A 15,976-nucleotide genomic window follows, 5' to 3' on the forward strand; every position below is an offset into this window, starting at 1 on the left:
GTAGATCACTTTTCGTACCAAGGTGGAGACTTCCTCCATCAGAGAGTGACGGAGGACATGCCTGATTCTCATGTCGAAAGAATTCATCAAGGTTTCCGTCTCTCGTCTGACAGCTTATGTACAGCCGAGAGAAAAGTTGTAAGTCATTCTTGAGTGAGACTACCTGCTGTTTCCCCTTGCTGACACTTCTGGGAGCCGACTTACTGAACACCTTCAGGTTGTTTTGATGAATGGTGTCATAAATAGGCTTGGTTCTTTCCACCAGACATTCTTTGGTTAAAGCCTGGAACTGCTCTTGGCCAATCCTCTTAACATTCTGAACTGCCTGAACTGCAATGGGGGCTGCGATGTCCTTTGTATCAAGGACAACCAGATCCATACTTTCTTCCTCAAAGGGGTTGCCAAGCTCTTCCATGACGCTGACAAGAGATTGGACATCTTTGGTGAATGCAGTCTGCACGCTTGGTGTCTGGTCATGATGACGAGTGTCCACTAGCCTCCTCCAGTTCTCATTCTCAAGTTGGAATTCTTCTATGATCCGGGCAACTTCTGGCCCCGCAATCATCCACCGGCGCAGGGCACTGGGGTTATCAGTGAGGCCAACTGCTCCACCATCTCCTTTGATGCAGGCATTATTTTGTTCATGTGCCTGGTCAATTGCGATGGTAGAAAACACTTTCTTCGTCTTCTGCACAGTGAAACTACCTTCCTGGAATTTCCTGGCTACATGTGGGTGCTTTGTTGGAAGTTCAGCCATGTCCCTCAGGTGAACAGGGATCCACCTGGCATAATTAGTGTGGTCTAAAGCATGAAACCAGGAGGCCAATTCTGTCAGGGCATCAAGATACATCGCGAATGATGCTTGTCGCAGAGAACGCACAAAGACCAGAACCAAAACCTCTAGTTCCAGTACAGTTGCCCAGTACTTAAACTGTGGAATGTCTTCTTTCTGACGGCACCAATCCTCGAAGTTCAGGATATCTTGTGCATCGTCTGCTTTTCTCGTACAGTAATGGTCATAGGCACGATGTTGCAAGATGTATAATGCTGCTGCGGTGACTTGGTGAACTCTCCTTGTTCGAGCGACGTGCACTGCTCGCAGGAATGAGTCCCTGGCGTTGAGCTGTCTCTGGCGTTGTAATCTCAGCTTGCACAAGGGCATTCACCCAGCCACTCCCTTGCAGCCAGTCCCCCAATGTCTTTAGAGCTGCCATCTCGATGTGGAGTCCCCCAAACATCACTACCAACTTATCTTCGCCATGGTCCTCCGGCCACGTCCACTGAATTTGCTTGGCTAAGGCAAATAACGGCTGATCAAAGGCAACAACTGGTATCTGCCCAGGATTCAGATGCTGCACGGCTTTCGTCACAACATCCATTGAATGCCGGATCATTGCAACTGTGTGAGCACTGTCCAGAAACAATGGTAGCAGAGCATTGTGGCAGACGACTCGAGCTTCTGGTGGCTGGCGACTGGCATGAAATGCAGCCCAAGATGTGTTATCGCGTGTCTCATTCTCATCTTCCAGGACTTGTTTTGTATTGTGTAGCCACACATTTTCATCTTCTGTATGTTTCCGCAACTGGCTGGAGTCACTTCGGTTCAGTGATGCTAATCTAGCAGCTGGGACAGAGGACATCTTAACATTGCTGGTGACAGGGGGAACATCGGTGTAGTACTGTGGCAAGTGGCCGATTGTCTTGGAGCTTGCATTTACCAATCCTTCATTGATGACAACACTTCGATCCACACCTTCACCAGTATAAGAGGGGTGCTGAAAAATGGATATGGAAGTACCATGGAATGACCATGTAGAAATAGGTAGCAAACCTATTTATACTAACTAATTCAATTATAGTTATCTATTGTGGTACCAAATGAAATAATAGGCACTCCCTAAACAGTCTTGGACTTTTAAAAGCACATTAGCATCCACGGTCGACCCACTGTCTTCCCCAGTACATCATATATAGAAAATAAAAGTGACCGCTGGTGGCCATTTTGGAAAATGGCTGCTATAGCCACCATGGGCAAAATGTGAGGTGGCCCAATATCCAAATCTGTTCATATTGTTGCGGATATGGGACTTGGCCTCAATATCCGCTTGTAAATACTCCCCTATTTCCCCAATACTCCCCAACTATCCCCAATCCCCCATTCCCTAGTCCCATTGCCTGTAAATAACACTCTGTAGAACCGACCTTCCCCTTTTTCCCCCATTAAATGTCGTGCCCAGGTCCACCGCATCTCACGTAGACAACTATAGGACATCTTGCTAGTTATTCTTAGTCTATGTCAGTTAAGGACTCGTTTCCATTAATTCTGACTCTTCGTTGCACCAGAATGTGATTATATGGCACCAGTAGTGAGTTTAGGACCTTCCCATACCTCCTCCCATCTTCTTCCCCAAACAACAACTACAACAACAACTACAACAACAACTACAACAACGGCGCGGCGCGGGGGGAGTGTGCGTCCTCACACCGGCTCGGTTAGCCGCCATTGACCATGCGCTCCGACGGGGTTACCACGAAGGGGCTCCCTGTCAGCCCCTCGTCAAGGGCGGAGCCGGTAACCCCCCCGCACGCACCCAATGAGAAGCAACGGGCCGATTCCATCTGGGGCGGAGCTAACGAGCCGAGGGCGTGTCACTCCCCGCCGGATATACGCGGCCACTTACCGGACGTGACGTCAGATGCGCCCCCAGACTGAAGAAGACAAGTCACCACCTCCAAGCGCTGAGTGAGACCTCCCGCATCTCTGGACCGGAGCGGGTCGATTCTGTCCTTGAGCCAAGAGTGCACCTTGAGCCATCGACTGCCCGCTTTCCTTGCCATCAATCCTCGTGTGAGTCAGTTTTGTCCTGTTTATCTGTGGTCTGTCGGGAATAAGATAAGTGTGTCTAAGTGCCTATCTTTCTATGCTGTCCCTCTCATTCCTGTAATCTAACCTTCCGCCCTAATATAACCTCCTCCGGAGGTCTTGAGAACTGAACCCTTGGTGTCGTGTCATTTTAATCCAGCCGTTGTGTCTTTTCCTTCATTGATCTAGCGTAGCGCGACTTAGTCAACGTTCGAGCATAATCGGGTAACTTGTGCGGACACGGCGGCCATTCCGCTCGGCCCACCATAACATCAAAGTCGTGTCTGTAACAATTGGTGTCTGGGAGTGGGATTCGAGGCCCGACCAAATTTTTAAAACGAATAGAGGAAAAAAAAAAATTTGGTCAAAATTACGAGCTGCCGAAATTTGTTTTGTGTAAAGCAAAACCCGAATTTTGAAAGTCGCGCTATGGCGGATCAAGACAGCTGGGGTCCGGTAGGGGAGAGTGAGGCAGGGTCGGTCCAGGACCAAATTGAGGGACGTGAGGAGAGCGAAGCAGTGAGGGCGGCAGGGTCGCAAAATAGCGTTGTCGCGCACGAGGTGGCCACGGCGTCCACGCCCGCGACCCTAGCAGTGACGCTGGTGGATTCGAACCTTTTTTTCCTGCAAATGAGGGCCCTTATAGACCAAATTGGAGGTTTGAGAAACCAAATGGATGCTCAGAGTGAGCGATTGGAGGGCCAATTGGGGGTAATGGGAAACGAAATGGGGGTAATGAGGGACGAAGCGAGGGGTACCGGTGAGGGGTTAGACAACGGGATAAAAGAGGTGAAAAATGGGTTAATGGGGGTAGAAAACAGAATGGCCGCTCAAGAGAATCAAATGGAAGGGATGCAAAAGGGGTTAGAGGGGTTAGAAAACAGGATGGAAGGCAAATTGAGGGACATGAGGGACCAAGCGGAAAGGGAAGTTAACCAAATGGGGCAGCAGATAGAGGGGGTCAGAATGGGGGTAGAAACCAAACTGGATGCTCACAGGGAGGAAATGGAGCAGATGAGGGTGGCATCTGGGCAGGAGATGCAAGTGATGGGAGAAGAGATCAGAAGAGGTGTGAGTGAGGAGGTCGGAGGAGTGCGCGAGGAGGTGAGGCACTGTAAGGAGCACATGGAGAAGGAGGTGAGAAAGGGGACTGTAAAGTTACAAGGGGGCATAGAGGACCTGACGCAGGAGGTGGAGCAGCTGACGGTGGGACAGACGGAGTTAGTGGAGCAGGTTCAAAGGAACACTGCGGTATTAGGAGGTTTAAAAGCGACACAGAAAGAACTAAAAGATGACTTGGTAGCGACGAAGAGGGAATGTCAGATGGTACGTGAGGGACTGACAACGAGGCTGGACGAGGTGATAGAGGTCATGGAGACGAAGGACCGGCAGGTGAGGACGCACATGGAAACGGTCAAGGTAGCCTTGGAGGACGAGCTTGAGGAGACGTACCGGGGAATAAAAGAGGTGAAGCAGAAATTAGAAGAAGTGGAAGAAGGGGTGAGCGAAATTAAGAAGCGACGGAGAGGGGATAACAAAGAGATAAAAGAGGAAGTAAAAGAATTGGTCCAAAGTCTGTGTTTGGATCGTGATGATGTGCTCATTAACCGGATGAGGGATTCGCAGGTGATGGAGGAGAAGCGAAGAGGAAGAGGACCCGGTGTAAGTGGTGACCAATATGGTCGTGCGTATGATGCGCCAGGTGATTTAATGAGCTTGGGGGTCGAGATGGACCCGGGTGTTCGTGAGAGGCCACTGGTGAAGTGTGCGACAGGTCTGGTGTGCGAAAAAGGAGGTGTGCGAGGAAGTCCGACTCTGGGGTGTGTGAGGAAAAAGTGCGTGCCAAGGAGTGAGGGTGCTGGCGAGAGTGAGTCGGTCGTAGCGTGTGTGCGAGGGAGCACATGGAAGCGCGGTGTGGTAAGTGTTACAGAGGGTGTGATGGGAGAGTGTGTGCGAGAAAGGTGTGTGACGGACAGGTGCATGGGGAAAGAGTGCGCTGTCAAAAGTAAGGAAGAATGCACACCTGTGGTGAGTGTTACAGAGGGTGTAACGGGAGAGTGTGCGCGAGAAAGGTGTGTAACGGACAGGTGCATGGGGAAAGAGTGCGCTGTCAAGAGTAAGGGTGAGTGCGTTGTCAAGAGTGGTGGTGAGAGTAGTAAGAGTGACACGGAGCGTGAGTTGGTTGTGACAGGTGAGCGAGGATGTACACCTGGGATGGAAGGATGCACACCTGGAATGGTAGAGCGTGAGTGGGAATGCACGCTGGAATTGGTAGTGAGGCACGTGGTTGGGTGTGCGAATGAGGGCACACCTGTGATTGTCACAGAGGAGGTGACAGAGGAGGGGGCGCGAAGAGGTGTGTTGGTGAGGTGTGCGACCAACGAATGTGTGCCAAAGTGCTCGGTGGTCAGGTGTGTGACCAAGGCTGTGAGTGGAATGGGTGTACCTGGGTGTGTAAGGAAAGGTACGAGGAGCATGGGCACGGCTGGATGTGTGAGCAAGGAACGGGCTGCGGGGTGTAAGCATGCAGGTGAAGCATCGACGTTACACGGGTTAGAGGTTAGGTCGACTTTTAGCCGAATCGGGCCCTCGGTGCGTGCCGGGCCTCGCTTTGAACGGCCGCGTCCGTGCTCCACTAGGCGGAGCTGGCAGCCTGATGGAAAGGGTCGTCATGGCGACCACTTTTTGGTGAGACGTGCCGGCAGGTCGAGAGCGGGACATTGGATGGCTCCGTGCCGAGATGGTGCGTGGGATCTCGGCACGGGTAAGCCCCCGTCCCTGCACCGAATGCCGGACGCATCCAGCCGCTGGCACGGAACAACCCGCATTCATTGCTCGGCTTTACGAAGCCGGGCTTTGGACAGGAATTGGCGCACCGAGAGGCATTAGTAAGTGGACAGTGATGACGAGGTTAGTGTTTTGGCCCCAAAATTAGAGAAAAACAAAATTTGATGATTGGCAAGGGATTGGCAGTAGTGATTGGCAGATGATGAGTAGTGATTGGCAAATTTTTAATTTGTTGAAATTTGATGTGCAAAATTGGTAGTGAGCGATGGGCCCGGTGGGTAAGGCTGGCATCCCTGCCGCCCTTCCCATATGGGGGCAAATGCGCAATAGTTTATGGGGTTTATGGCAGTGAAAACTAGCCCGGGTGGGTTAGGATATTGATAGGAATCTAGCGAAGATGACATTAGGTGACGTTAAGTTTAGTTAGTGACTGATACCTGTAGTGGGGACGCAGGTAGATTAGTATGGATGATAATGACGAGGGAGCGCAATAGTTTAAAGGGACGACTGGGAAGCGCAAGTTTCAGAGGGGAGTAGTTAGATGAGATGATGCCGTGTGGTTGAGAATTGAACAGGTGTGATTGCACAGGTGTGCAACTGGACAGGTGTGTGGAGCAGTGTATGAGTAGTGAGTGTGTTGATCAGCGCGAATGCGCTTGGGGAGAGAATGGTGCAGGTGGCACCAGGTGTGAGAGCACAGGTGTGCAGGTACAGGTGTGTGGAGAGAGTTGGAGTGAGTGGTACGGAGTGGTGTGCATGGTGCGAAGGTGTGAATGGGGGAAGAGTGGACCCCCATCACGGATACCCGGGGCGGGTAGTGTAAGTGTTAGGTAGAGGGTACAGGTAAATTGTGGTTGGATATTGGCATCTGTGGTGCGGGTGACAGAATGGTGTTGTGGATGGGTGCATTCGTGTTGTGGAAATGGCTGGGCGTGTAGCCTGTTAGTGTGTGTAGTTGGTTGGGCACTCCACCACTGTGAGGATGTCGGCCAGGTGAGGCCGCAGGTGGGCTCTGGGAGCCGGTAGTTGTGAGTGGGTGCCTGAGGATCCCGGGTGTGGATCGGGCAGCCCAGTGCCAGAGAGGGCACCGAGTGGGGAGAGCGCCAGAGGGCCTTCCCCAGGTAGTTAGGTTAGGGTAAGGAGCAGGTAAGCTCGGAGGCAACTGCAGTGGTGGAGGTGTGCAGGTGGGTAGACCCGCTGGGAGAGGTACACGCCACAGCCCAGAAATTGTGCGAGGGCACCGGGAGATGAATCGGGGGAGTGAGACCCCAAATTGAAAAGCACCACAGTTTGGCCAATGGGAATTGGTTTTTAGAACCCATAGTGTAAGAGGGCCAATGGTTTGGCCGGAGAAAGACCCCGGGTAGTGTAAAGTTGTTAAAGTCATTTAGGAAATAGTTAGGATTGATGAACCTGTCGCACCATACGCAGCCACTTACCTGAGGTGATGATGATGACTCCACACCTGTGTTTTCTTTGTTTTGTGCAGGAACTGAGAATTGCTGTGTGGATTGGTGAGACGCATCACGACGTGGATGAGACATTGGGGTGATTCCATCTCTCCCTCCCTAGGAGGGACTGATGACGAATTGGTGATAGCAAATTATGATGTTGAGTTGGAGATGGCAAATTTTGATGAAAGTTGAAAATGGCAAATTTGATTGGTTAGGAGGGAGAGAAGACGAATTTGGTTTATGGGAGGAACGGGGAAGACAGTAGGGATGTTTGTTGATTTGTAAAGTAGATGTTTATGGGTAGTGTTGTGTTTTGTGGATACAGTAAGGGGTAAGGGAGGGGCCATGTAGGTTACCTGGTGGGGGGGGGGGGGGAGCGTACAGTAGGAACGTACCTGTCTCACCTGGTTCCCATGTGCCCCTAGTGTGCATTACCTTGTGTTGCGTGCACTTTTGCGCCCTTACCACCTTACTCACTTGTTTTCTTCTTTTGTCTCCCACCTCCGAGGATCTGGTTTTGGGGCAGAGAGAGAGGAGAGAGAGGTGCTGGCTCCGCAGTTGTGGGCCTGCACTTTCGCTGCTTGCTGCTTGGATCGATACACCATATGGACCGCAATGTTTGTGGCCACCCAAAATGGACCGCAGTTCTTTTGCGGCCAAGCACCACCCATGGATGGACCTATGGGTCAACGTGGCACCTATGCCATACAAGGTGAACCACTAACAGTTGGCCCCCTGACGGCCACAATAGAGAAATGGACGCGGTTGGCGCCTTTCTTTATTTTTGAAAGCAGTAAGAAGGCCAAGAGCACCACATGAAGGCAAGACCAGCGGCAGAACATCGGCCGGCTGCGACACCACCGGTGATTTATAGACACTTTATTGGTGCACCGGATGGTGCTGACTGTACATGATGGGGTGGTGCTTTTGGTGCTTGGAAGGGGTGCTCTGCACGTTATTAAAGGCCGTAAGGCCACAGAGCACTCGTGGGTTGGTGTATCGATGCTGGCATGCGTGCTCTCTCTATGCATAACATCTGCATGTGTTCCTCCAAAAACAGGTCCTGGATCGTAGTGTAAATAGCAGCGTAGTCTTGTAAATAATGCTCCCTACCGGCTGTATGTTTAGTTTGCGAATTCTTTCCGGATTCGGTTATCCTGTGGGTGTGTTTCTGTGAGGAGAAGGGTGCAACGTCGCAGGGGGACATATTTACTCATTTGTGAACATCTGTAAAACTGTCGCACTCAGGGTAGAGTTAATAGTAGAGGGAACTACATCTGAGTGCCACACTAAAGTAGGTAAAAATTTATCGGGTCGGGACGCCCCGAGGGTAGAGAAGGGTGCAATGTTGCGGATATGGGACTTGGCCTCAATATCCGCTTGTAAATACTCCCCTATTTCCCCAATACTCCCCAACTATCCCCAATCCCCCATTCCCTAGTCCCATTGCCTGTAAATAACACTCTGTAGAACCGACCTTCCCCTTTTTCCCCCATTAAATGTCGTGCCCAGGTCCACCGCATCTCACGTAGACAACTATAGGACATCTTGCTAGTTATTCTTAGTCTATGTCAGTTAAGGACTCGTTTCCATTAATTCTGACTCTTCGTTGCACCAGAATGTGATTATATGGCACCAGTAGTGAGTTTAGGACCTTCCCATACCTCCTCCCATCTTCTTCCCCAAACAACAACTACAACAACAACTACAACAACAACTACAACAACTACAACAACGGCGCGGCGCGGGGGAGTGTGCGTCCTCACACCGGCTCGGTTAGCCGCCATTGACCATGCGCTCCGACGGGGTTACCACGAAGGGGCTCCCTGTCAGCCCCTCGTCAAGGGCGGAGCCGGTAACCCCCCCGCACGCACCCAATGAGAAGCAACGGGCCGATTCCATCTGGGGCGGAGCTAACGAGCCGAGAGCGTGTCACTCCCCGCCGGATATACGCGGCCACTTACCGGACGTGACGTCAGATGCGCCCCCAGACTGAAGAAGACAAGTCACCACCTCCAAGCGCTGAGTGAGACCTCCCGCATCTCTGGACCGGAGCGGGTCGATTCTGTCCTTGAGCCAAGAGTGCACCTTGAGCCATCGACTGCCCGCTTTCCTTGCCATCAATCCCCGTGTGAGTCAGTTTTGTCCTGTTTATCTGTGGTCTGTCGAATAAGATAAATGTGTCTAAGTGCCTATCTTTCTATGCTGTCCCTCTCATTCCTGTAATCTAACCTTCCGCCCTAATATAACCTCCTCCGGAGGTCTTGAGAACTGAACCCTTGGTGTCGTGTCATTTTAATCCAGCCGTTGTGTCTTTTCCTTCATTGATCTAGCGTAGCGCGACTTAGTCAACGTTCGAGCATAATCGGGTAACTTGTGCGGACACGGCGGCCATTCCGCTCGGCCCACCATAACATCAAAGTCGTGTCTGTAACAATATTATAAGTGTCTTTATGTGTGGCAAGTGTGTTGCTTTTATCACAAAATGCACATTGCACAATCCTTATAAATATCTAAGTTAGGCTGCTCCACTAGTGGGGGTTAGTGATGGTGATGGTGGATTGGGGCTCGTCGGGAGAAGTGGGGGAATGATGGAGGGGCGATGGTGGGGGAGAGCGCCCAAATATATTTTTTGCTCTGATTGAATATATATTGGAAATCAAAAGTCAGAACCCAACACGTATAAATAAAAAGGAACTGAGCGCAAATATATATATATATATTTTAAATTATCAGTTCAAGCTGGAGGGGAAGGTCAATACAAATTAATCAAAAACTGGATGGCAAAGTCGAACTTCCAGCCTCACAGAGCAGATATGCCCCCAATACACCACCTACCTTAGACTTCCGGCTGGGGTTTTACGACGTATCTTTTATTTTGCCCCATGTCACGATCTACATCTTGATTAATCAAGTCAAAGTAACAAAAAAGTAGCGCTGATGAATATAGGTAAATCATTAATGTGTTTCTTAGGTTAGCTTAACATATACTCGTACATACATATATAATATATACATATACATATATGTGTGTGTGTGTGTCGTGGATATGTGACGTCATGTAATGGCATCGGTGCATTGCGATACGTGAGGAGGAAGAAGAACCCGTTTGGTCGGAAGTGTTAAGAGGTGGAAGAAGAGGAGGATCGGGAGAGAATTGGCGCACTCATCTTGTGTTTTGCTGTGCTTAATGATCCGGAGAGTGCAATAAACTTTACAAATGCTTGTTTTAACTGAGGATAATAATGACTATGTGAGTTGCTGTGTTGCTGTGATTTACACCAATCATAATAGAAACATTTCATTTGTAATACCGGTGATATTATTATGTATTTCAAATCTAAAAAGTCCAAGTGTTCTAAAGCTCTCAATGGTGAAGGGTCCAAGCTGGTCTAATGGGACTAAATGTCTTATGGGTCTTCGTGGTTTTTGGGACATTTTTGGTCTTTGGCGTATTTTGGGTCTTCAGGGCCTTTTGGGTCTTCAGGCTATTTTTGGTCTTTGGGAATTTTGGGTCTTCAGGGTCTTTTGGACCTTTGGGGTATTTTGGGTCTTTTGGATCTTCGGAGGCTTTTGGGTCTTCAGGGTGTGTTGGCTCTTCAAGGTCTTTTGGATCCTCTGGGCCTTTAACGGTATTTTGGGTCTTTGGGGTCTTCGGGGCCATTTGGGTGTTCAGGGTCTTTTGGATCCTCTGGGCCTTTAAGGGTATTTTGGGTCTTTGGGGTGTTTTGGGGTCTTTAGGTTTTTCAGGGTATTTGGGGTCTTCAGGGGATTTTGGGTCTTAAGGGTCTTTTGGTTCCTTTGAGTCTTTAAGGATCTTTGGGGTGTTTTGGGTCTTTGGGATATTTTGGTTCTTCAGGGTCTTCTGGATCCTTTGGGTCTTTAAGGGTATTTAGGGTATTCAGTGTCTTTAAGGGTATTTTGGGTCTTCAGGGGTCTTAGTGGTCTTGGGGGACTTAAAGGGTCGTCAAAGATCTGAGGGGTCTCAGCAGTCTAAAGGGTCAAAAGGTATAAAAAGGTGCTACAATGGTAAAATACGTAATTCCAACAGTACGTATTTAAGAGTTCAAGGACTGTGTTTTGGGTGTTAATTTTATTTGAAGAATAAGACGTTTTGGTCACACACAAAAAAAAAATTACATAGAAACAAATATCACCATATACGTTTGCTCTATGAAATAAGATTTCCTCAATAAATTTAGATTTGAGATCAAAAAATGAATATGAGGCAAGAGTACCGAAGGTCAGCTTTTATTTATTGGTATTTCTATGTGTTCATGTTTTACAAATGTAGAACAATAACACTTTTTATGGTCAGTGTCCCAATTTTAGGTAGGCATAAGTATTGTAACACATTAACTTAAAGTATATTAAAGTAGTATAATAGTGAGTATTTGGGTGCATATCAATAACTGCAAGAACTGCATCGAGCCTGTAACCCATTGACATCACCAAACTCTTGATATCTTCCTTTGAGATGCTTTGCCAAGCCTTTACTGCAGCCATTTGCAGTTGTTTGTTTTTGGGGGTTTCTGACTTGCGTCTCCCCTTCAGAAAGTGAAATTCATGTTCCATTGGATTTAAATCAGGAGATTGACTTGGCCAGTTTTAAACCTTCCACTGTTTTACCCTCATGAACTCATTGGTTGTGTTGGCAGTGTGTTTTGGGTCATTGTCTTGCTCCATGGTGAAGCGCTGCCCAATGAGTTTGGAGGGATTTCCTTGTGCATAGGCAGAGAAAATGTTTCTGTACACATCCAAATTCATTCTGCTGCTGCCGTCATTAGTTACGTCATCAATAAAGACGAGTGAGCCAGTTCTAGAGGCAGCCATGCAAGCCCAAGCCATGATACTTCCTCCACCATACTTCACAGTTGAGGTAGTATGTTTTGGATCATATGCAATTTCTGCCTTTCTCCACACTTTCACCTTTCCATCGCTTTGGTAAAGGTTTATCTTGGTCTCATCTGTCCATTAAACTTTAATCCAGAACTCTACTGGCTCACTCACCTCTGTACTTCTTGGCAAATTCAAATCTGGCCTTTCTATTTTTGGTGCGGATGAGAGGTTTACATCTTGCGGTGTAGCCTTTGTAATTCCGCCATCAAAGTCTTCTGTGAACGGTCGATTGTGACACTTTCCCCGCTGCACGCTGGAGGTTCTTGGTGACATCACTGACAGTTGTTTTAGGGTTTTTCATCACAGCTCTGATGATTTTTCTGTTCCTTGGCCAACCTGGCCGTTATCTATTGCCAAGTACACTAACGGTTTATCTCTTTTTCAAGATATTCCAAATTGTTGTATTTGCTTTTCCCAATTTTTGTGCTATAGTTGTAATTAAATTATTCTGTTCTTTCAGCGTCCAAATTACTTGTTTTTCTTTCATAGGCAGTTCTCTGCTGTTCATGTTGGTTTATGCCTACTGACCTCCAAGGGAACAGCAAAGGCTAAAACCAAGACTACACATTCACAGATCTTTTATATGTGAACAATCAATGCAACTAGAAACACCTGAGCAACAAGAAACACCTGTCAGTCATTTGTTCCAATACTTATGCTTACCTAAAATTGGGGGGACTGAACATAAAAAGTGATATTGTTCAACAATGGTAAAACATATACCGGTACATATAAATACCAATAAATAAAAGCTGACCTTCTGTATTCTTGCCTCATTCATATTTTGATCTCAAATCAACATTTATTGAGTATACTGTATAACAATAATACATTTTACTTCACTGTTCCAATATTTATATTCAGTATATATATATATATATAGAGGTGCATTGCTCACTTAGCATAGGCCTTCTCCAGCAGAGCACTCCAAAACTCATTCCCCTCAGCAGAGTGTACAAACAGCAGCTCTCCATCTTTCGCAGGTAACCGATCATCAATGACCACATCCACCCACTCTCCAAACTGCCAGAACTGAGATTTGAGAGAAAAACACAGGGTGGATGATATACATCTGGGGCTAACTGTCTTACAGCAAGGCAAGATGAATCACAAAAAAAAAAACAGTCCATTTATAATCACATCCATGTGTTCAGTCTGTAAACATGTAACAAATAATGTTCTCAACCAAATGTTGAGAGATTTGCTAACCAGTGTGAGAAACACGGTGATTTGGTGGTTCAGTTACCTCTGTCAACATTTGGCTGAAAAAATGTTCTTATTTTTCTGACAAAGCAGACCGTACCGTGAAATGGGGTGAATAGGGACAGCAAGGTAAATAGGGACACAAACTGAAAAAAGTTCGGAAACTTTTTTCGCTGAAAATTGATAACCATACTGATTTGTTGGTGTTTGGGTTGAAAGTGTTCTCTTGTTTTAAAAAAAAGCAACTTATAGTCCCTATTAACCCCATATATGGGTGAAATAGGAACAAATAGGATTTTTATGGCTGTCCCTATTCACCCCGTTTTACGGGTGAATAGGGACAGTCACTAATACAAAAAAAATAACAATCAAGAAATAGGGACAGTTTGGAGAAACTTTTTATCCCATATTTTTTTTCATTGGCACCGTGGTTTATATTATGGGTGCATATTATGTGCATCCATCTGAGCTATCAATTTAGCAATAAGTTGGAAACTCAGGATTGTTGCTTGATTATAAATTTTTTGTATTAGTGACTGTCCCTATTCACCCGTAAAACGGGGTGAATAGGGACAGCCATAAAAATCCTATTTATTCCTATTTAACCCATATATGGGGTTAATAGGGACTATAAGTTGCTTTTTAAATAAACAAGAGAACACTTTCAACCCAAATATCAACAAATCAGTATGGTTATCAATTTTCAGCGAAAAAAGTTTCCCAACTTTTTTTCAGTTTGCGTCCGTATTCACCTTGCTGTCCCCATTCACCCCATTTTACGGTACACGTTGTCCCTCTAAAGACTAGTTTTCTGTTGTGTAAACATGTGATGTCACCTTTTTGTTTGCATCCTCTCTCGTGTTCCTTTCAACCTCCTCAGCATTCCACAAAGATTAAATCACTTGAGGCCAAGCAGGGCTTTAATAAAACTTCTAAGAAGGCCCATGTTTTGATACTCATCTTGCACATTGAGTAATTGTATTATTTTACAAAGATTGTCTTGCAATACGACACAGTTGCTTAGCTGTTATTGTGAAGTCAATGCACCAGATGGGTTCCTTCCCTCTCCAGCCACACTATTCATCCCCCCCCCCCCCCCTCGCCCATTTGGCTTCCTCACTGACTCAAACCCTTGGAACATTCCATCTGCAGGCACAGCCCAACTTCGCTCACTGGTTCCATCTCTCACTTCCTTTTCTGTTCAGAAACACACAAATGACTCCAATCGTACCCTCCTCTCCCGCCCACCACAACCACTCCTCCATCCACATGCCATTTACATGACAATTCCAGGATGTCTGGAGAAATAATTAAAGGTAAATCGAGAACCATGGACCCACATGCAATGGGCAGCAATCATCGGACACAAAGTATACCTTTATTTTACGAACACTAGGAAATACCCGCTCCCTCTTGGAGCGAATTATGGCATATTAGTGGAATATCATGCAAAGTGCCTTGTGTATATCCCCCCCGCCCCCCCCCCCCACATCCTTTATAAAACCCCTAGTTGCACACACCTCCTCCATTATAAAAACATTGTTGCACCACCCATTATTACAACATGATTGCATCCCCTCTCCCTTATAAAAAAAACTGTGGCTATACCCCCTCTCCCCTTATACAAAACAATTCTCCCCATCCTCTAATAAAAATTCTGACTGCGCAAACTTCCCCCATTATTAAAAAATATATTCTGGTTGTATTCCCTTCCCCACTCTCCCCATTCTTTGTATTCAAATTTTACCTGGAATAATATGCATACATTACTCTGCCTTACGCTGGGATCATTTCCCCTTCCCTCGAGGGTGGGGTGGGAGGGGCAGGGGGTCCAGGGGCCAATTTTACTTGCATCCATTGGTGACTCAGTTGTGCACCCAGAAAGTATGCAAGATTTGGTTGAGATTGGCCAAGCCATTTGATTCTATAAGGTTCATACATTGTGTTGTACATGCTACATACACACATACCTACAAACATACCTACATACATACATACACACACACACCTACATACATACTCGTACATACATACATACACATACATATACACATACATACATACATACATACAATTGGTGTATTTTCATATGATTAGGATGGCTCTGATATGTATGCATTTTATGAATAAATGCATTTCAAACCCCGAATGTATTGCTAATGCTCAGATTTTACAAGTCATATATTACAAGAAGCATACATACACCTGTACTCTGTTTGTTCTTTCGCTCTATCAAAACGCTCAACATTTGTTATTTTTTATATTGCCTACGAGTGAAATAAGCAGTGAGTATTGGTCACTTGTACCCTGCCTTAAACAGTCTTATAAATCAAATAGAATTTCCAGAGTTTGGATCACAAGATGCACGATGTGTCCTGGTTGTGCTGGTGTGCTGCCGCAAACGAATTTCACTGAAAAGTAGCGTATCTTACTCTGTTGAGACACGAATGATGAGAGAAGGTCAGATAATTATAGACAGAGAAAATGTTCTCATCCTGTTACCCTCTTCAAACATCAGCTGGGCCAGAACCAATTGCTGTATTATATTCATAGATATTGTGTCATAAAACAAGCATGTGCTCTTGGCTGACGGCCTGGACATTAAGGACGTTTCTTTTTTTCAACATTGCCAAAAGTTACTCGGTTCGCAACGCTAATGATCATAATATTGTCACCGACCAGCTTTCCAACTTAATGATTTACTATGCGGTACATCAAAACTGTATGTGCAGAAAATATTGGTTTTCCATGGCCTGATGGTTGTTTTGGC

At 46.7% G+C, this 15,976-nt stretch overlaps 1 protein-coding gene across 2 annotated transcripts in view; it reads right to left on the minus strand.

Annotated features, from left to right (window-relative positions):
• CAPN11 (calpain 11) overlaps positions 1–15,976 on the minus strand; it is a 101,509-nt gene that overhangs the window by 46,595 nt on the left and 38,938 nt on the right. For both annotated transcript variants that reach the window (XM_068129462.2, XM_068129461.2), the window contains exon 4: positions 12,902–13,035. In XM_068129462.2, the coding sequence (XP_067985563.2) occupies positions 12,902–13,035 (134 nt within the window). The remainder of the gene's footprint in view (positions 1–12,901; positions 13,036–15,976) is intronic.

Source organism: Myxine glutinosa, chromosome 9 (genome assembly GCF_964187855.1).
Source record: "Myxine glutinosa chromosome 9, kmMyxGlut1.1, whole genome shotgun sequence".
Taxonomy (NCBI): domain Eukaryota; kingdom Metazoa; phylum Chordata; class Myxini; order Myxiniformes; family Myxinidae; genus Myxine; species Myxine glutinosa.